A 22100-nucleotide genomic window follows, 5' to 3' on the forward strand; every position below is an offset into this window, starting at 1 on the left:
ATCAGTTTGTTTAGTAGCCTTTGCATGGTTACAGATCCTTTTCACCAGTTTGTTTAATTGTATTTTATGATACTTTTCTGAATAGCTTTCTGAAGATCAAATTAATATTTGCAGCTAAACAGCTGAAAATTACACTTTTACCTAGGCGATGGTGTGTGCCTTCTAAAATCTAAAACCCTAATAGGAAAAACACAGACTAATGTTTTTGACACCGATAGGATTTTGGTATAAATTTTATTATTTGTGATGGAAATCACTGTATACTATTTTTGCATCATTCTATTTTGACTCCTTAATAGAGCTATCCATGAGTATTCCTTTAGACTCCCTTTAATTAAATCAGTTCTGAAAAGCGTTAAATTAAAAAGGTAATCACTCTAGACAGAAGCAAAGAAATGTCTGAGCATAAGATCACCTCTAATTAAAGAATGTCTCAAGATGCTCCACACCACAGGTTTAGGAGCTCAGTATATTTTGGACTGGCCATCAGGCCATATATACCTGAAAGGAGATAGCCAAGATCAGCCATTGTGATCATTATTTGTGGGACTTTTTTTTTTTTTTTGGTCTGCTGAGTGGCCATCTCAGCTGATAACCCTTTTATAAGACTTTTTTTTTTCTTCTCTTGGAGTTGGGTAGACTTGTCTTTAGAACCTTAGTCCTGAGTTCTCCCTCTGTATTTCTGCTCTTGTAGCATTTTGCCATTGGATGAGGGTATTTTCTTTTGGTATCTAGCTGAACTAAAGTTGTGGGCAGACTCAGCTAAAACTTTTGGTCCAACCTGGCTTTCTTGCAGAAATCATGTAACAGTGCTGAAATCCGTTTAGCCCGTAAGTTACAGTAAATCACCATGAAATCATTGCTTTCCATCCAACTAACATTGCAAGGATACATTATTATGTAGTTCAGCATGAACTGAGCCCAGTTCAGCACTACTGCAGGGATGGTAAAGTGGCCACTCTCTGGCAGTAGCCAAATGTTAGTATTATTCTCTGTGCCGTTTAATGACTGCTGCTACTATGATTTAGATCTGGGGAAACCAAACCACTATGGCTTGGTTCACTAACCATACCCCCATTTGGACTTGAGTTGATACTCAGCTACAGACCTTTTGGAAAATTCTCATTTTTCAGCATTTGAAATATTCTTTTGCTGAAATTGGCACTTCTCCTTTTTTTATCTTCTTCTATCCTGATTTTGTTGCCTTGTAGCTGGCATTATTTCCTTCATGGAGAAAATGGCAGCTTTAGTAAGACAATCCTGGGAACTGTGGGAAGTGGTTAGCTCCGTGAGATCCGTAAAACACAGTATCTAGACACCTGAGATAGGGGTTAAAGCCACACCCTGCACACCTAACCCTTTTCACTTGGCTCCACCAGCTCGCTGGATAACAAATAATACTGAATTTTTACAAGTCCTGTTTTGACTGATTTTGTACCCTACCTGATAAATAAGGCTGGACCGATTTAATCTTGTCTGACTCCAGATAATATTAACAACTGAAGTGAAAAATGGTTGGTGGCTAGTTCAGCCCAACATGAGAAGAACTTTTCTAAGTTTTATTCAGCTTTCCAACTTTCTTCTTTCATTTTCTTAATATTTGCAGTCATCCTGCTTGTCGCTGTAGACAGGAGAGGGCACTCACTGGGTAATTGGCTCCCATCCTTTCTGACATCTCCTTATTAGTCACTCCTGCCCATCACTTTGCTATCACTTTTGTCATGTTTTCCAAGAGGACGATGATTACCTCCCCTCGGAACGTTTTCAGTCAAAAGGAAAGATGCTGAATAAAGTCCGAGTAAGTTATAGTTTGGGTAGTCGGAAAATGTATTGAAGCTGTCCTTTCCCTTTGCTCTCTGGACATAACAGCTCTGTTAGGTGAACTTTTATATATGTGACTTTGCGTCTCTTGATACCCTTTGGATCCTGTTTCATAAGGTCAGAATTCTTGATTCTGGGTTGCAGCTGTGTTGTATCTGAACATAAACATGGGCGTATTGAGATTGCTTTTCAGTTTCTTTAATGGTTTTGAATAAAATTGACAAGCAGTATGGTGGAGAGTACATTCTGATCTTATCTGACTAAGATAATGTTCATATTACACTCAAAAATAATAAAATGAAATCTAAGAAAATAAGTAAGTGGGCTTTATTTCCTTTAGAAATAATACCACCAGTGAGTGCCTTTTAACAGTGCCTTTTATTGAACTCAGCACATTGCATAGAACCACTGTTTCTCTTCCAATGTGTGTGTTCTTCCTTGCCGAGTGCCAATCAGGTCCATAAAGAATTCCTTCTTTTAAGCTTGGATTGTAAGCCTGGCCAGAGGGGAGGAGAATGGTTGAGGAGAAGAAGGGATAAGCCCATCAGAAAGTCAAACCAGTTCAAAGCGGCAAATCAAATGAGATGTTGTGCATCCTTCCCATCCTTGTTAAGGTCTTTTTTTTTTTTTTTCTTTCTGCACAAGTTTTAGCTTTCTTTTTATTCAGGAGTTAACTCCAAAATCATTTTGAACAGATAAATCTTTTCTGATTCCAAATATTAGTTAATTCTCTAAGGCATTGGTTTTCAACCTTGTCTATACATTAGAGTCACTAAAAGAGCTTTTCAAAATTCTGATGCCCAGGCTTCACCTCAGAACAATTAAATCACTGTGGGGGGAGGGGTGTAAAACCCAGGCATAGTATTTTTTTTAACGCCCCCCACTATACATACCTAGGTGGTTGATTGAATTGTGTATCTAAGGTTGAAAGCCATAGTTGATAGAACCCTATTGAAGTACTCTTGAAAAGTTTAGATTTTATTCTGTAAACCACCCATAATCAGCCAGCCTTTTAAAATTTATTTTCTGTGACTTTTTTTTTTTATACATATCTACCCTGTGCTCAGTAGTCTAATTGGACTACTCATTCTTTTTGATCCTACTTTTATTTATGCTTTTTCAGCCTTTGTTCATGCTATTTGAGAAATAACCTCCCCCATTTTTGCTTTTTATAATCCGACATTACCATCTCTTTGAAGCTTTTCATTATCTTTCAGCCAAAAGAGGCTCTTCCCTTCAATTCTTCTCTTTTTTGCTTTAGTATATTCTGTATGCTTTTGCGTTTGTGCTTTATTTCAGTTGCCAGTTTGCAAAGCTTGGGTCTTATTCATCTATGTTTTCCCCTCACTGTCTGATATCCTTATGTTCCCCATAGTGCCTGGTATCTAGTTGACATTATATAAGTATTTGTTTGAATAAAAGGTGGTTTTCAGATGTCATGCTACAGATGGGTGCTATCCCAGAACCAGGGAGAAAGCAGGTGTGTAATATCTTTTCTTGTTTGCTTTAGACTTTTCCAGTTATTTGAATTCTTAGTTGTGGTGACCTTTTTATTTATTTACACATGTTGATTTTTGGCTTGTTTTCAACCATTAAGTAATCTTCAGGAATCAGGTTCTAGAAATGGCTTTTTGAGGTTTGGAGTGCTCTGTAACTTGGTGCAGAGGATGCTTATTAATGCTAGTTCTGAAGCACCTCCTAACCCATTTCTGTTGTGGTAGAAACAGAATTTTGTCATACATCTCCATGTTTTTCAATATAGAGTATTTTTTAGATTTTGGCAACACCCTTTCATGTGTTTTTTCACTGCAAAGATAAATCTCTTTCTCAAATCCTGAAAATCAGTACAGTTTTGTTTTTTAACATAACCACAGCACAGAGATTCCCAAGTTTGTACCAGTAAATGACAGATAATAAAGGGAAGGGTTTTGGAGAGTAGGCAAGGCATTTGGTGATTCATAGAACTTCAAATGCACAATGAGAAGTAGGGAAGAGGCAAATGTGGAACTGTAGCCAAAAAAGATGGTGGTTGCTTTTTAAACAGCACTGTTAGTTGTGTGTGTGTGTGTGTGTGTGTGTGTGTGTGTGTGTGTGTGTGTGTTGTTTCTTCATGCCAGCGATTTTCAGCTTATGTTCTTCTTTAGTGCTTTTGTCATGGAAGTCTGAATTCAGGATGAATTATATCAGAGCCCTAAGGCGGGGGAAAGGCTAGATTAAGACCAGGTAGAATTATTTTACGGTCACCTAGCTAAGTAAGTCCATCTAATTCTCCCAATAGTTGGCATCCTTTTAAATGATCTCCAGATAAATCACAGCATTTCTCCTCAGTAGTGTCAACTGTGAAAGAGATGTGAAGCATTGCATGCCTTCCTACTTACTCCCCAGACAGGGATCTTCCTCTCCCAGCTATTTTCTTTCTTAGGAATGTTCTAAACTCTAAAAATCACTCTTGTTCCACCTATAATTTTTGAAGCTTGAAATTGCTCAATACTGGTTTGGTTCCCACTTTCTCAGTGGGATAGCGGATTTTGTAGATCAAAGCACATTTTGGTTTTTCTTTGCTTTTCTTTTTTTTCTCCCTTAAATTTCCTTTTAAGGAAAAAATAAAACACATTCAAAACATTACTCCTTAGAGATAGAACTTCTTGGAATATATAAATCCTGTTTAGGTTTGTGCCTGCGTACCCCAGTGGGAAGATTGGATCTGAAGCATCCCTGAGATGTCCCAGCTCCATCTTTCCAGGTTTTCTCAGAACTCCCAAATACCATCAGTGCTACTCCTCAGTTCCCCTAGGACACATTTTCCTTGCAGTCTGTAATTTCTCTAGGCTTTGGGAGTCAGGTTGAATAGCATGTATTCCTAGCAACTTGGTAGAGCAATTTACAGATTCTATATGGGCATCTAGTACTTAGCTAAATGAACTCTACCTCTCTCTCCTCTCTCTCCTTCTCTCTTTCAGCTTGGCAGTGACCTTGGCGGGGGCATTGGAGGAAGTCCGGCAGTAAGTGCCATCCATTTTTTTCACCATGGGATGCGCTGCCCCCTGTTTGATGCCTTTCCTATGCACACACTCTCAGACCAGCCACCGCTGCTATTTAGCATTGTACGCCAAAACCTCTATAGAAGGATATGAAGAGTAGAAAGTAGTATAGGGTTACTTGGGATCTTCAGAGGCATACACCACACGCGGTGTAGGGACATCTTTAGGGACTGGTGCTCTGGTGTCTACAGAGATCTTTGTCTTCCTGACATTAAAGAGCTAAAGGAAATGGAACCTCCCATCTTGACTAGAGAATGCTCTTATTCTTTAGTGTCATCTAGAAAGACCTTGAGAGAGTCAGCTGGACTCAGAGGGAGACTCTCCTCCTAAGTGACTGAGTTTGGGGATATGAATATCCACCTCCCCCCAGGAGAGTTTCCTACCAGATATTTATGTCTAAATGGGAAAGTAAGACTTGTCTGCACCCAAGTGGAACTAGAACTGCTTTCTAAGTTGGATGCTTCTTCTTTCTATAGAAACAGATTCTCCCTTCATTAGGGTGCCTGTAGGCCTTTTGCACAGAATCATGGAAGCTAAAATTGGAAACAAACAGAAAAGATCTTGGATCACTCTGTTCCTGGCCCTACTGTTTACTCTCTCTTGATAGAACTTCTAAAGAGTGTTTGTACATATATCATCAGTGATGAAAAGCTGTGATGATTAAAAGGACAAAGAATATACTAATTCAGCTCCTAAGAATATTATAATCATGGTGTGTTCTTATTGTTTTATCAATACTACTAAGATATAGAGCAACAGGTTAAGGGCTATTAATCTGTTCTTCCTGATCCCCTCCCCCGCCCCCCCTTTCCCTTTTTCCCTGCAGGTGGGACAGTCCTTCATCCCGTCGTCAGTACCTGCAACCTTCGCTCCTTCACCTACTCCTGCTGTGGTCAGCAGTGGTTTGAATGACCTATTTGAACTCTCCACGGGGATAGGCATGGCACCTGGTGGATATGTGGCTCCTAAGGCTGTAAGTAAAGCAGTACTTTCTTAATGAACAAGACCTGAAGTACTTGACATTTTTTGTTACTTCCACTGATATTGAATCCAAGGTTTGGGCCCTTGTCCTAGAGGATTTAAGAGGAAGATGAAAAGTGGTCTAAAATTTGGCAAGAAGAAGCCCTGTAGCATCCTCATTAACCATTTTTATAATTGGACTTAAAATTGGAAATATTAAATATTTGCATTTTGTTCTCATATAGACAAATTGTCTGGTCTGTCAACAGTGAAGTCAGTCTAGTGTAAAAACACTTAACACAACAGCCAGGGCATACTCTATAGAGAGGTGACATTTTTACTTTTCATCCTTTCCATTCACTGTTTCAGTTGGTATTACCGATGGATTCTAGGGCACATACCACTTTCCTGGATTTTCATCTACCTTATTAGAGTGCTGATTTGGGTTTCTGTCATTGGTGCTTTTCTAGTCTCAACCTTGCTTAATGTCATGCTCAGACTGAAATTCAAAAGAGGAAACTCGCTCTAAGTGAAGCTTACTTCAGCCTTTGGGAATAGTACCATCCAGCTAGGCTCGGGCTCTTGTAATTGTGCCTTTTTGAGGGATAGCATACCTGTTTGCTGAATTCTCTACCTGCTCATCTGACTCAGAGGATCCCTGCCTCAGAGATGTAGACCAGTTGTTCATTCCAGGGGTCATAACTTGATCTACACCGCTGCTGAATAGAGAAGCCAAAAATAGGATTTAAAACTGAGCCATAATGTTTTAGCACAATTTAGTAGCTTTGTTGTGAGGCTTCTGTGTTGGATATTATCCCAAAGACTTTTAACCATTGATTAAAAAATTATGCATTTATGTACTAACATTAAAGTAATACATACAAATGACAAATGTAAATAATGTAGAAATAACAGATGGAAAATTAAGTCTCCCTGACCCCACTTTCTCATAAATAGTCCCTGTTAATATTTGTGTGTCCTATAAGAAGAGGATTATACATATACCCATATGGCTGTGTCCGTTAACAGTACTAGTGTCAATGAAATACAGTTTTGCGTCTTGTTTTTTCTCTGCCATATTCTTCTGAATGTCTGTATCCACTGTATTAATTGATGTTCCACAACTTACTTAATCATTCCCCTGTTGATGGTGAGGCTATTCCCTTAGTCCTACCACACTCCTCCCACTTTTTTGTTATTATAGCATTGCAGCGAACATCTTTGTGTATGTATATCCGGTATTTATATAAATACTAAAATAAACATTCTCGGGGGCGCCTGGCTGGTTCAATCAATTGAGCATCTGACTCTTGATTTCAGCTTTGGTCATGATCTCACAGTTTGTGGGATCAAGCCCCATCCAGCTCTGTTTTGACAGTGGAGCTTGCTTAGGATTTTCTCCCTACCTCTCTCTGCCCCTACCCCACTTGTACTCTCTCCCCCCCTCTCAAAATAAACAAAAATAAAATAAGCATTCTCAACTTATTTTTCAAAAGGTGACATCAAATTACATTCCCAGCAACACACTGCAAAGTGCCAGATTCTTACATTCTCTGTTAAGTGTTAATTGACTTTTAGGGTTTTTGACCCTCTGATAGATGAAAAATATCTTATGGTTGCTTGGTTTTATTTTCTTTCTCTCCTTTATTTCTTTAGTGTGGCTGAATATTGTTCTCAAGTTTATTCACCCCCCACTGATGCTTTGGTATTTGGTCTTCGATGGTCAGAACGGTTCATGGATTTCCTGATTTTTTTTTTTTTTTTTTTTAATTAACTCTTAACAGTTCAGCAGTATCACAGGTTCTGGGCCCAGGGGTGGGTGATGGCTGAATCATAGAGAGAGGATAGGTATTCAAATTATTTAAACAACAACTAGGTACTTTTTACCAAAAGCTACAGCAAAAGTTAAAAATCTACATAAGACATGGTCCTAATTCTTAAGATTACTGATAATAGTTTTGGTGATGATTTTTTAAAAATGTCTTCAAAGATATAGACATATTATTTTCATTAGTAGATTCAGTTTCTTCACTTCTAAACTTTTTATCAAAAGTGCCAATAAAAAAACACCAAATACATTATACTCGTTGGAGTTTTCTCTTGTCCTTGGGCGTACATTTGGTAACAGGGCTCAAGCAGTGACGTGACCGAGCTGAACCGAATATGGAGAAGTAGCCTGGGTTACTTGTGGACTCTGTATATGTGTGTGTGTGTTTGTGTGTGTTTGGTTTGGTTCTTTAATTGAGGATGATCTCAAAATTCAGAAAATACGACTTTATCCAGAGCCTTTTGCATCTAACTTGATATTTATGGTATAAAAATCACCATAATTGCCTAAAGAAGTGAAATCTTAACTTAATATTTATATATTTAAAACAAATAGCATGAAGATAAATCTTGTGTGGTTCCATTGAGCTTTATACTATCTTATAGGTCTGGCTGCCTGCAGTAAAAGCTAAAGGGTTGGAGATTTCCGGAACATTTACTCACCGCCAAGGACACATCTATATGGAAATGAACTTTACCAATAAAGCTCTGCAGCACATGACAGACTTTGCAATCCAGTTTAACAAGAATAGGTAAGAAGTCTGAGTCCTTGGCTCAGTCATGAAACAGCATTGTGCCTTGTGTCCAACAAGAGAATGTTCCATTTAACAGTGTATTAAAAACTCATGTCACAGGGGCGCCTGGGTGGCTCAGTCACTTAAGCGGCCGACTTTGGCTCAGGTGATGACCTCATGGTTTTAGGTTCAAGCCCTACATTGGGCTCTGTGCTGACAGCTCGGAGCCTGGAGCCTGCTTTGGATTCTATATCTCGTTCTCTGCCCTATCCCTGCTCGTATTGTCTGTCTCAAAAATAAACAAACATTAAAAAAACACACACATGAAAACCTCTGACGTAGACAGATGTTAGGTGTAGAGTGAGCACTAGCTCTTGTGTGTCTGTCCACTTGTCAGCTTCAACTCTGAAGGCCCTGAGGAATTTTGTTGGGAAATTCATCCATATGGAATAAGGAAACCAGAACTTACTGTCTTCTTAAAGGATTTTAGGAATAGAATGTTTTTAATAAACCATTTACCAAAAAAAAAAGTTTTCATTAAAACCCACTTATTCATTCAACAAATAATTGTTTAGCATCTATGTGCCAGACATTCCTAGGTCCTGGGGCTAGAGTAGTGAACAAAACAAATGTGTGTCCAAATCCCACACACTTTGGTTGATGTAAAATACCTGTTAGCTGAATAATAAAGGCTGACAATCTACTTTTAGCAATGAATTCACTGCCTTAATAAGGAAGAGGACAAGAAAAGGTAAAATACTGATGTCCTGTAGTTCTGAAACGTCAGTGTTCTTTGTTAAATATTGTGGTTCAGGAAACTGCCTGCTAGACTTTGATGGCAGATTCATAAATACAAGATATTCAAACTTGTTTCTAACAGAGTAGTAATTGGACCCCATAAAGCATAGATTTCATAAAATTTGTTGGTAACAGCTTGCATCGGCGACTGTCTTACTTCTAAGCATTTGGAAATAACTTCTATATCCTAAATTTGAAAGTTGGCACATTGGAAATCACTTAAGTGTCTAGGAAGTCTTTGTTTCGTTTGTCAGACTAGTTCTGTTTCCAGCTGTTTGGGGGGAGCTAGCCAAGTTAAAAGCCAAGGCTGGTGGACAGATCTGTTGTAATAATGGTAGTCTGCATAGCCCACCTTCATGCTTCATATGTATTTGTGTTTGCTTTTTTTTTTTTACATCTGATATTGAGAAAACCTTATATCTTTGTTGATAGTTCTGCTTTTTTCTGTATTAAATTCCCTTAGTTCCTGTTTTCTGTGAAGATAGTCTCTTGATTTCCTACTGTAACTTATATCTACTCTGCCCCCCACATTGCCTGATGTCAGTGGTACTGCCGTTCTTTGGGTTTACTTTTGTACCTAAAGTATGCTTAAAGTTCTACTAATTGAGGGGTGCCCGGGTGGCTCAGTCGGTTAGGCGTCTGACTCAGGTCATGATCTCATGGTCTGTGAGTTCGAGCCCTGCATTGGGCTCTGTGCTGACAGCTCAGAGCCTAGAGCCTGCTTTAGATTCTGTGTCTTGCTCTCTCTCTGACCCTGCCGCACTCACACTCTCTCTCAAAAGTAAATAAACATTAAAAACAAAATTTTTTTTAAATTCTGCTACCTGATTTGTCATCTTTGAGGTTGTTCATGACAGATGAGAGATGCAGCCAAGAGCTTAGTTTTCTTCTTTCTACCTACTTGTCCCCTTTCCCTGTCTCTCTCTCTCTCAACTTTATCCCCATCTTTGTTTTGGCTTGGATTTGTGCTTACTGCCAGTCCTTTTTTATTTAAGTTGATTTAAGTTTCCATTGTTTTTTCTTGGATATAGGTTCTTCCAAGGGGGCTTATATAAACAGCAGTCCTATAAATAACAGTCTTATACCCTCCTACACTGTTGGTAGGAATGTAAACTGGTACAGCCACCCTGGAAAAGTGTGGAGGTTCCTCAAAAAATTAACAATAGAACTCCCCTATGTCCCAGCAATAGCACTGCTAGGGATTTACCCAAGGGATATGGAAGTGCTGATGCATAGGGGCACATGTACCCCAATGTTCATAGCGGCACTGTCAACAATAGCCAAAACATGGAAAGAGCCTAAATGTCCATCACCTGATGAATGCATCAAGAAGATACAATGGAATGCTACATGACAATGAGAAAGAATGAAATCTGGCCATTTGTAGCAACATGAATGGACCTCAAGGGTGTCATGCTAAGTGAAATAAGTCAGGCAGAGGACAGATACCATATGTTTTCACTCATAAGTCTAACAGGAGAAACTTGATAGAGGACCATGGGGAAGGGAAGGGGGTAAAAGAGTTAGGGACGGGGAGGGAGGCAAATCATGAGGGACTCTTGAATACTGAAAACAAACTGAGAGCCGAAGGGGGAAGGGAAAGAGGGTAAAGAAGGGTGATGGGCATGGAGGAGGGCACTTGTGGGGAAGAGCAGTGGATGTTATATGGAAACTAACTTGACAATAAACTATTAAATAAATAAAGTAAAATACTTAATACCAAGAATATTTTCAGAATTAAAAAAAAACTGTGACGTTTATACTTGAAAATCCTTGACTTAAATTCTTTGTTTCACTCCCCTGTCTTTTGTCATTGAATGTTCCTATGGAAAAGTCTGTGGCAGCCTCATTTCCCCCCCATGTTAGTGTGCAAGTGGCGACATCATTTTGTCTGGCTGCCAAAGTTTTGAGGTCCAGTAATTTTACAAGGATATTCCCAATATTAAACAATCTTTCCTGGAATAAGGTGTGCCTATTCAATGTGTACATCCTAGTCCTTTACTTCAAGAAAGTTTTTAGGGTTTATATGTTTAAACTTTTGTACTATTGCGTTGTTTAGATTTTCCTCTTTGGAGAACTGTGTTTTTATTGACTCTTCTTAAATATATATATTTTACATACTTAAAATATATGTATTTCATGACTTTTTTTTTTTTACTCATAACCAGAACACTATTGTACCAAAAAATCTTTTATATCATTGAATTCTTTAATATCATTAAACACCCAATCAGTAGGTTTTTACAGTTGTGTAATGGTTTTGTAGTTTGTTTTGTATGAACAGGGTCCCTAATAAGGTCGCTATACACGCCAGTTGGATGATAAGTGTCTTAAGTCTCTTCTAACCTATAGGCTTCTCTTCTCTCTTTTCTTGAATCTGTTTGTAGAAGAAATTACACATTGTATTTGTGGCGTTTCCCACAATCTAGGCTTTGCAGATTACATCTGTAAATTGGAGGGAGATCTATAGGCTTGATCAGATTTAGACTTGATCTTCTGGCAAGATTGCTGCATGGATAACAGTGAATTTATTCTCTGTGTCTCTTCTCTTGTTCTTTGTAACTCTGTCCCTGTCCCTAGCACTGTAATTGTATTTTTTCTGTAATTTCTTGTAAGTGATGAAGCCTTCTCTATTCTAGTTTCTTTTACTTAGCATATTGCTTTAAATCGATACATCACTAATCTGTCCATTTTATTACTGAGTAGTATCCATTGATGAGTATACCACCATTTGTTTATCTTTTACCAGCTGGTAGAATTTAAGGTTGTTCTAGTTTTATCTTTTATGATTAAAGTTGCTATGAATATTTATATGCAAGTCTTCAGTGGATATAGGTTTTCAGTTTTCTTGGGAAATTACCTAGCAGTGGTATTGCGGGGTCATGTGGTAAGTCTGAGAGTTTTAGCTATTCTATATCCTTACCAATTTTATCCCTTATGGATTTATAGTAACTTGCATTTAATTTATTTCTTATTTTAATTTTCATTCCCCTGGTCCAGTCAATTGAGTGTCTGACTCTTGATCTTCGTTCAGGTCTTGATCTCTGGATCGTGAATTCAAGCCCCACGTTGGGCTCTGTGCTGGGCATGAAGCCTACTTTTAAAAAAAAAGTTGTTTTTTTTTTTTTTGCATTCCCCTAATGACTAACGATATTGAGCAAATTTTTCTTTTTTTAGTTGTTTTAGTATCAAGTAGTAAAAGTTCTTTGTATATCCTGAATACAAGTCCTTTGTCAGATATATGTCTTGCAAATATTTTTTGTGGTTTTATTTTCTTAACTGTCTTTCAAAAAGCAGACATTTTTATTGCTTATGCTCCTTGTGTTCTTAAGGAATCTGCCTGACCCACAGTTTGAAAGGTGTTTTATTTTGTTGTGTTTTCATGGAAGTGTTCTAGATTTGGCTCCTACATTAACTTTTATTATCCATCTTAAATAATTTTTAATGGTGTAAAATAAGAGTCAAAGTAAACTTTTTCCCATAATAACCTTTGAAATCAAATACTGTAAAGTATCTTTGTTCTTTTTCAAAACTGTTTTGGCCATTCTAGGTCCTTTGACTGCTGGGATTCTGATTGAGATTGCAGTAAATACATAGATCCATTTGGGAGAGGATTGACGTCAGAGTTGAATCCTAATCCATCAGCTTGCGTTATGTATTTACTTAGATCGTCTCTAATGTGTCTGAACTGTTTTATAATTTTTCATGTACACATCTTGACATCTGTTGTAAGATTTAAATGTTTCATGATTTTGATGTAGTAAATAACATTCTTTTCATCTTAATATTTGTTTCTTTCTGGTGTATAGAAATAGAATTGATTTTTGTATACTGAAGTTGTGTCTTGCAACTTTGTTATACTTTTTTTATTCTTTTCTAAGTTTTATTAGCTCTCCTTTACCTTCTGCTCTGAGCCATCTCTTTCCCAGGTGCTTCCTTCACTGTTGTGTCCTCCTTTGGTAGCTGCAATTGCTTTATTAAGTATATTTTCCCTTAACTTCCTGTATAAATAATTTCCATTGTTTATATGGCAAATCATTTTCAAGTATGTTTTGTTTGTTCATAAGGAAGTTTTGTACTACTCTTTTCCCACTTTTATCTAATAGTGTCTTTGAATGTGTGTACACCATTTTGAACTCCTATTTGAATGACCTGGAATTTATAAGACTAGCTTAGGTGACTCCTGTAGATGAGGAAGATAAGCCAGGGTTGTTTTATAGGCTTTGCTTCTCAGAGACTCTCCCCTCTTTACTGCCATGTGGCCCTAACTCCTTTGCCTCTCAGAACCTGATTTTATTCAAGAATACTTTTATTTCAGTCTTAAGCTCTACAGATTTTCCTTTTGGTCTCTGCCACTGTTTTCCAGAGTATCTGTTTTAGAAGGTGGTACGTTTTTTTTTTTTTTAATGTTTATTCATTTTTGAGGGAGAAAGCATGAACAGGGAAAGGAGAGAGGGACAGAGGATCTGAAGCAGGCTCTGCGCTGACAGCAGCAAGCCCGATGTGGGACTCCAACTGCGAGATCATGACCTGAGTCAGAGTAGGAAGCTCAACGGGCTGAGCCACCCAGGCCCTGAAGGTGGTGCTTTTTTGAGCTGTCACCTCCAGGCCCTGCTGGGGGTTTTCCACCTTCTTTCTTCACCTCACCTCTGTGTTGTTTCCTCTTTGGTCTTTGGCCTGCTCACAGCACTTGGTACTCGAAATGGGGGTTCTCTTCTGAGAATGGGTATCAGTGTGTGAGGCCTGCTACCACTAGTTACTTCTGAACTCGCTGTGCATTTCCACTGCACCCTTCTCTCACTCTGGTTCTGCTCGTCTTGTGTGCTTTGGCCACACTTAAATATAATTGGGAATTTGTAAGTTTTCTCTAGCTTATAATTTTGCAGAAGATGAGGTTGTAGATCAGTAAGGAATTTTTCCCTCCTTCGTTTCTTCTGTATCACCTCTAAGAAGAGCATTTAGAAGATTAGGAACTAAGCTAATGGCATGTTTCTACCCCAATATTGCCTTCTGACAGAGTTTGCTGAACTCGCAAGATCGAAAGAGCAGAATGGTTTTTTGATCTATAAATGTTACACCAACATGTAATGTAATGTATTCTCAGGATCATTTTACTATTACGTTTTGATATTCTAAAGCATAGTTTAGGAAAAAGAAAGTGTTTCTTCTGCCATCTGTCACTCTTGAAAGATATTACCTATATAACCTCTATATTTATTTTATATATTCTTCAGTCTTCTTTCTCCCAAGAATTATCTAAGAAACGATGTTTTTAAAAAAAGAGAGAGACTTATGAAATCTGTCCCTCTAGTGATGTGAAAACATAAGAAACTTGGAAAATAATTCTGTACTTACGTTTTCTCCTTCCTCAAATCCATTTAATGGGAAATAAGAGTTATATTGTAATAAGTGTTATAGGACATTAGAATTGAGCACCTTGGTTCCTGCTATTTCTTTTATTTAATTTTTTTTTTAATTATGTCTTCAAGGCATCTGGGTGGCTCAGTTGGTTAAGTGTGTGACTCTTAGTTTCGTCTTAGGTCATGATGTCCTGGTTTGTGAGATTGAGCCCCTTGGGACTCTCTCTCTGCCCCTCCCCTGCTATCTTCTCTCAAAATAAATAAATAAATAAACTTTAAAATTAAAAATTTACTCAAATGGAGTAAAGAGCTACCGAAACCCAAAGATGTGCCTAAATCTTGCCTCCTGGTTAACCTCTGGGATTTCTCCATCCTCTCTCCTAGCTTTGGTGTCATCCCCAGCACTCCTCTGGCCATCCATACACCACTGATGCCAAACCAGAGCATTGAGGTCTCCCTGCCTCTCAACACCTTGGGCCCAGTCATGAAGATGGAACCCCTGAACAACCTGCAGGTTAGAGTTTTATATCACGCAGGGGGAAACTTGGTATCTTTCCAGATTTATTTCATTTATATATAACACAACTCTTCTCTTCCTTATATTAGCTTTGGTCATGGAATATTCAGGTTTGAAATAACTATGGAGAAGAATTTTATTTTTTATTTAAAAGAAAAACAAGTCATAGCATGTGGCTGACTCCGTTGGTAGAACATGTGACTCTTGATCTTGGGGTCATGAGTTCAAGCCGCATGTTGGGCAGAGAGTTTAATTTAAACATAAAAACTTTTTTTTTAAGTGCTACATTGACATAGGAAGTTATTCCTTATTTTACTCAACAAACATTTAGAAACTTTTTAAGATCTTATTTATAGACTTTTTTTCTTACGACTTTTGTAGTTAATTTGTCATATACATGAGAATAGATTTTGGTAGGGGTTTATATAGAGGTTATCTTTGAGCCACAAACACAAATGCAGTTATCTAGATTTAAAGACCCCCTATTAGCACGTGCTATGATAACTAGTGGCTTAGAGAAGCTCTTTATCAGGTCTTTATCAGGTCTACAAGAGCCTCTCAATCTTGAAAATATCGACTCTTTTAGAATGCTTAAGTACTAGCTGAGAGTTTCATTCAGTTTTCATCTGTTTTTAATTTCTCTTTGAAATATAAGCCTTCTGGGGTTCAAGAAACATGAACGTACAGTAGTAAACTTGTAAGCTAAAGTGTGGCACTGGTGAAGGGTTGTTAATATAGATATAAACCCTGAGTGTTGGGGATTTGTATATGCCCACAGAGACAAGAGAAACCATCTCACACCCACCAGAGATGGGGAACTCTAGCTAATCTCTGCACAGAGCTGATACCCTGGAAGGGGACCTCCCTCAGTGGAAGGGGACTGGTAAAGATTTTCCACTAAGGCAGGTGATGGAAAAGTGTCTCTCTGGCCAGCATTCTGGATGCCATCTATGATGAATCCAAGGCCTATACATGGTGTAATATATGGATATGTAGTCCAAATTTATACAAGCTATTTGGTGCAGTGTTCTCCAAACCAATAAATGAATGTACTGTTGGTACAGGACTGGTAAAACCCAGGGTACCTGGCAGAAGCAAGTACAAAGCAGTTAGTTTGCAAGAACTCTAAACTTCAGGGCCATCAGGACCCCCAGCTGAAAAGAAAATGTCTGTTGAAAGTGAGCTCACAAATGGAACCAAGAAAAGAGGGAAAGGTGTACTGTGAGGAGAGAAGACAAAACAAAGCAGAGGACGAGTACTCCCCTTCCACCACGAACTTGAAATGAATAGTCTGAATGAGAATAAAAGTTTTAAATATGTTGAAAATGTGGAAAGAAAAATATCAGCCTTCCACTTCCCAGTCAGGACAGGTGGGTTAGCATCGCTCATTGTTTCTGGAAACACCAGTGTGAGACCTACTGCTGAGATACCAGCAGTAGAATTACTTGGAGTTGAAACCCATGTTCTTCTGTAATTTAAATACCAGCGCACCACGCCTGTTCACAGGTTCACTACCTCAGTGCCACAGTTAGTCGATGCCTCTTTCTCAGCAAAGGGTATAATGATTCAGAGCAAAGATGAGTGAGTCATGATAGAACTTGGCTCAGATTAGAAGAACAAAACAAGGCTTACAGATGGAGCTGGCTGTTACTATGACGAGAGCAGTGTGTTAAGGGGCTTTTCCAGCACAGGATCCTGAAGTAAGGAACTAACCCAAATCTCCATCTGCTCCCTTCCCTTTGAAACCTAACCTCCAGTTGGCCCGCAGAGCCTCCAGCATAATATTTGAGGACGGTCAGCAAGAATGCTTTACTTTATGAGTAGGAAAGGGAATTTGGGTCACAGGAACCAGGGCAAATTTTCTGCTCCTAGAACAAAAAGGAAACAGTAAAGAAATGAATACGAATTTACTTTCCTATTTGTATTTCCATTTCTCATTCAGTGAAATGAGCATCTGGAATAACGAACCCTCATAAGAGCACTTGAATGTTACTCCAAATCCCTCCCTCAAAAGTAGGGGTTAGGACTTGGAAATATTTGTTTTTGCAAACCTGAAGTTATAAGAAGCAAACATTAAAAAAATTTTTTTCCTGACTTTTATTTATTTTTGCAAGACAGAGAGACAGCACGAGCAGGGGAGGGTCAGAGAGAGAGGGACACAGAATCCGAAACAGGCTCCAGGCACAGAGCCTGACACGGGGCTCGAACCCATGAACCATGAGATCATGACCTGAGCCGAAGCCAGACGCTTAACCGACTGAGCCACCTAGGTGTCCCAAGAAGCAGACATTTAAAAAGTTTCCATCTAAGTAGAGTGTAATACAGCATCTCAGCTTTCTCTAGGATAAAAGAAAAAAAGCTTCCATCTATAGTCAAGTATTTACTTATTGTTTGAATTTTCTCCATGGTTCTCGTCTTTCAGGGATTTCATAATTATGGCTGTTTTCTCATTAATTGCATTTCCCAATGGAGGAGATAAGTAAAAACCTAAAAGAGAAAAACTTGTTACCCCTATGAGCAGCTCTATTTATTGTCTGCTGGTAGGAGTTGAATGTTATGGCTAGTTTTAAGGTGGGTGGGTTTCTTTAGATTTCAGCTTCCATTCTGCCCTTGTCCTGGTACGAATAAAAAGAATCAAATATTAACTCCCAACAAATTTAGATCATAAAGATCTAGGATAGAGCCAGGTAAAAATTGATTGACGTTTAAACATTATATTCGCATAGTTTCTAAATTCAAGAACTCATGTAGGAAAATTAGTACTTTCATAAACTTCAGACTATGAAATCAGGAAAGAAAAACGTTTGGGGTTTGAGGAAACGAAATTTTGAATGCAGTGTGAGTTTAACTATTTTGGCTAATTTGATATCAAATAAAGGACAGATAAACCCAGCTGCCAGAACTTAATGTAGCTCTTAATACAAAAACTTCATTTTCATGCTAATCAGACTACTTACTGGCTTACAGCCTGTCTGAAACAGTATTGAAAGGTTAAAAAGACCCTGTTCCCTCTTAAAATGTAAAATAGATTATACCTTAGAGACAAGATACCTAGTAGAGATGTGAGCTTAGAAAATGTCTCTCACTGCACTGATGTTAAAGCCATGAATCCAACTTACAAGTATTACACAAAGTAAAGTTTAGCTTGCTTCTGCTAGGATCTTCTTTTGGTTTATTTATATCATATAATTATAGTCTTTGAAAAAGAGATTTGATTCCTTCTATTTATTTAAGTGAAACCAAAACACCAGCAAATGTCTAAATGAATCTTCTCTGACACCCTTGACCTTCATTTCATCTGTGTTAGTTGCTTAGAAACATTTTCCCAATATACTTTTTCAAACTTGACACCTGGCAAGCGACTGCTTCAAATCAGTGTCTGCAAAAAGACAATAGACTTAACAGCATCACACGTATTCATCCTGGTCTTTGCACAGATGCTGTGGAATTCTCACAGCTGCTGGGTTTCCCTTCTCGCTTGGCTGTAAACTCTTACGGGATCATTGGTAGCACCATTCTTTCAAGTTTTAATTTTGTCAGCAGTTTTAAAGAGTCAACTAGTTCTATAGTTAATTACGAAAAACCCAGTCCCCAGTCTTCTTGCCCCAACATGGCCCTCAATTTCTCTTTCCACGGAGTCCATCTCTCTTTGCCTCTTTCAGTTGATACTTTTGCATTTACTTCTCTATCTCTGAATAACATGCTTGTATTGTGACTTCTGTCTTTTTCCATTTTAGGTGTTCCTGGACATTTTTCCCCTCTCACTGACACTATCTTCATGCCTATTTCCTATCCTATTCCCTGCCTATTATTCTGCTAGCTCAGAATTTGTATTAATCAGAGCCCAGTGTTTACATTATTGTGACTGCACTTCAGACCAGAGCTATGAAGTGTAATTATTTTCTTCTCCATAAAACTTTTTATTAGTTGGATACTTACCTTTTAGTACCTATCTCTTCTTGTTTGCTTAGTTTTTAAGTTTATGTATTTAGAGAGAGCCTGTGCACAGGAAGGGGAGAGGCAGAGAGAGAGGGAGAGAGAGAATCCCAAGCAGGCTCTACGCCTGCTCAATCCCACAAACCTTGAGATCATGACGTGAGCCAAAATCAAGAGTCAGATGCTCAACTGACTGAGCCAACGAGGTGGCCCAGTTTTTTGTGTTTTTAGCTATAATTCAGTCCCAGCTGCCAATGAAGTCAGCCCCTTCAAAAACAGTTCATTACTTTCTACTTTATTGAAGTCCCCTCTGGAGTCTTCTGACCTGCTCCATTCTGGACTGGGTTTTTTGTATGCGTGAAATGTGGCTGTGATCCTGGGATCTCCCTTTATCACCATTCCATGGTTCACCTTTCTTCTGTGTTGGGTCTTCTTACTGTATTTTTCTTTTCTTTGTTTACCCCTTCATTTTGAGGAAAACATCCTCCAGTAGCTTCTTGGGAATGGGCACATGGAGAATAGTTTTTACATGCTAGGTTAGAAATCATTTTCCTCCTAGTGTGATGCCATTCTAATTCTTTATGTTTTTCTGTGCTGTGTGGTTTCTTATTGGTAGCTTGTACTTTCCTTTATCCCTCATGTTCTAAAAGTTACCAATGATGTGCCTCAAGAGGTATGAGTCACTTTTCACCCATTGTACCAGGTACTCATTGGGCTTTTTCAAAGTGGAAACTTGGTAGCCCAAATTCAAATTCTGGGAGATTTTTGTGTGTTTGTTTCTAACTTATGTAGATTTCCCTAAGCTGCAAATGCTATTTAACTTATTGGAAGTCTTGCCATTTGGATGTTGACCCTTCTGGGCAAATGCCTGTTTTTCCGTCCTATTTTCCATCTCTTTCTCCTTTGGCTTTACTTTCTTCTTCTTCTTTTTTTTAATGTCTTTTAATTTTGAGAGACAGAGAGAGACAGTGCAAGCAGGGGAGGGTCAGAGAGAGAGAGAGAGATACAGAATCTGAAGCAGGCTCCAGGCTCTGAGCTAGTTGTCAGCACAGAGCCTGACGCGGGGCTTAAACCCACAAACCGTGAGATCATGACCTGAGCTGAAGCCGGACACTTAACCGACTGAGCCACCCAGGCGCCCCTGGCTTTACTTACTAAAAACTTTTTATGGAAAATTCTTAACATTACAAAAGTAAACAAAATAGTGTAGTGATACGTATACCATGCCTGTCACTCAGCTTCAGTATTATCAATCCATGGTTAATATTGTTTCATCTATACTGCTGTCCACAGCCCTACTCCATATTATTTTGAGCAGATCTCGGTCATAGCATTTCATCTGCAAATATTTCAATGTATAGTTTTAAAAAAGAAGGGTCTCTTTTAAAAAGTATAACCACAGCGACTTGTATACATTAAAAAATTAACAAAAATTCCTTAACATCAAATACCCAGTTAGTATACAGGTTTCTAATTATTTCAGTACCTTAACCATTTTGTTTGTTTTTATCATTATTCTTTATTTGAATCAGTAAAGCACACATATTATGATGGCTTGAGATCTCATAACCCTCTCTCTCTCTTTTAATGTTTATTTATTTTGGAGAGAGAGAGAGAGCAGAGGAGGGGCAGAGAGTGAGGGAGACAGAGTCCGAAGCAGGTTCGAGGCTCTGAGCTGTCAGCACAGAGCCTGACATGGGGCTCGAACTCACAAGCCTTGAGATCATGACTTGAGCCAAAGTTGGACGCTTAACCACTCAGGCTTCCCCAAGCCACTCAGGCCCCCTCTCATAACTCTCTTTAGCTACAGTGTTCAATAAGATAGCCACTAGCCACATGTGGCTTTTTAAATTGAAATAAAATTAAATAAATTAAAATTTTTATTTCCTCAGTCACATTAGCTGCATTTCAAATGCACGTGTGGCTAGTAGTTATCAGTTTGGGCATTGTAGAAGAACTTTCCCATCTTTGCAGAAAGTTTTCTTGGTCAGTGCTGATCTGTGGATGCCCTCTCTTTTTCTTTTATCTTTGGTTTTCAGCAGTTTAACGATTATGTACCTAGGTGTTTTCCTTGTATATATCTGGCTAGGAGTTTATTTACTATTTATTTTTATTATTTGTGGGGTTTTTCATTTTATTTTTTTGTTTATTATTTATTATGTTTATTATTTATGTCACCAACTTCTGAAACTCCAACTACACAAATGTTAGATCACTTAATATTGTCCCTCAGATCATTGAAGCTGTTCTTTTTACCATTTTTTCTCTCTGTTCTTCAGATTAAATGATTCCTATTGATCTGCCTTCAAGTATATTGACTCTTTCTTTTGTAGACTACAATCTTCGGTTACTTCATCCAGTATAATTTTCCTTTCAGATAATGAACTTTTTAATTCTAGGATTTCCGTTTGGTTCTTTGCTAAAATTCCCCATTTGTCCACTCAGGAGTACAACTAGAGAAGCCTGTTTCACACCATACTCTCCTTCATCCCATCTTTACCCTTTGGCCATCCCTTGGGCCTAAGGATATGCTTACTGACCCTGGGCAAAAGTGATAGGCTAGAAGTCTCTCAAACAGGCCCTGGAAGCAGTATTGGGTCTCTCTGCCAGGAAAGTCTGTGTGTTCTGTTGGAGCATATGTCTTTGGTCCTGAGGATTCTTCTATCCATGGGTTGCAGGGAGGCCACAGGAGGATCAGAGTATGACTTTCTAAACCGTGAGACCCAGGGCTGGACCACCAGTTTGTTCATCACTGAGGGTAGCTGAAATCCTCCATGTCAGTACTTACACGTCTTTTTTCTTAGGCTGGCTCAATTCTTCCAAAAATTATCTTTGACTCTCTTATCTAGAATATAAAGGCAGAAAGCCAGCATTCTGGAAGCTAAATTGGGAAAGATGACTGAAGACTCTCAGCATTCATTATGTATAAATTCACTGAATCCATCACTCCTGTCCTCCTAAAGAATTCATCTTTAGTTTTTCCCAAGGGTTAAGAGTCTAAGGTAGCCTAGGACGGTGGTTGGGATCTAAGACTCCCAACAGCACCTTAATCCTCATTAACACCATCTCCCCACAGTCTCCTCCACACATTTGCAGAGGTGCTGCC

The 22100-nt window shown here is 38.5% G+C and overlaps 1 protein-coding gene across 6 annotated transcripts in view; it reads left to right on the top strand.

The window, feature by feature from the left end:
* The window catches only part of AP2B1 (adaptor related protein complex 2 subunit beta 1), a 122654-nt gene that overhangs the window by 73014 nt on the left and 27540 nt on the right, over positions 1 to 22100 (top strand). For 4 of the 6 annotated variants that reach the window (XM_029929187.1, XM_029929191.1, XM_029929192.1 and 1 more), the window contains exons 15-18: positions 4782 to 4823; positions 5689 to 5835; positions 8256 to 8401; positions 14926 to 15055. In XM_029929187.1, coding sequence (XP_029785047.1) covers positions 4782 to 4823; positions 5689 to 5835; positions 8256 to 8401; positions 14926 to 15055 — 465 coding nt within the window. The remainder of the gene's footprint in view (positions 1 to 4781; positions 4824 to 5688; positions 5836 to 8255; positions 8402 to 14925; positions 15056 to 22100) is intronic. The other 2 variants (XM_029929190.1, XM_029929193.1) reach the window with 1 other exon arrangement.

The sequence above is a fragment of the Suricata suricatta genome, chromosome 17 (assembly GCF_006229205.1).
Source record: "Suricata suricatta isolate VVHF042 chromosome 17, meerkat_22Aug2017_6uvM2_HiC, whole genome shotgun sequence".
Taxonomy (NCBI): Eukaryota; Metazoa; Chordata; class Mammalia; order Carnivora; family Herpestidae; genus Suricata; species Suricata suricatta.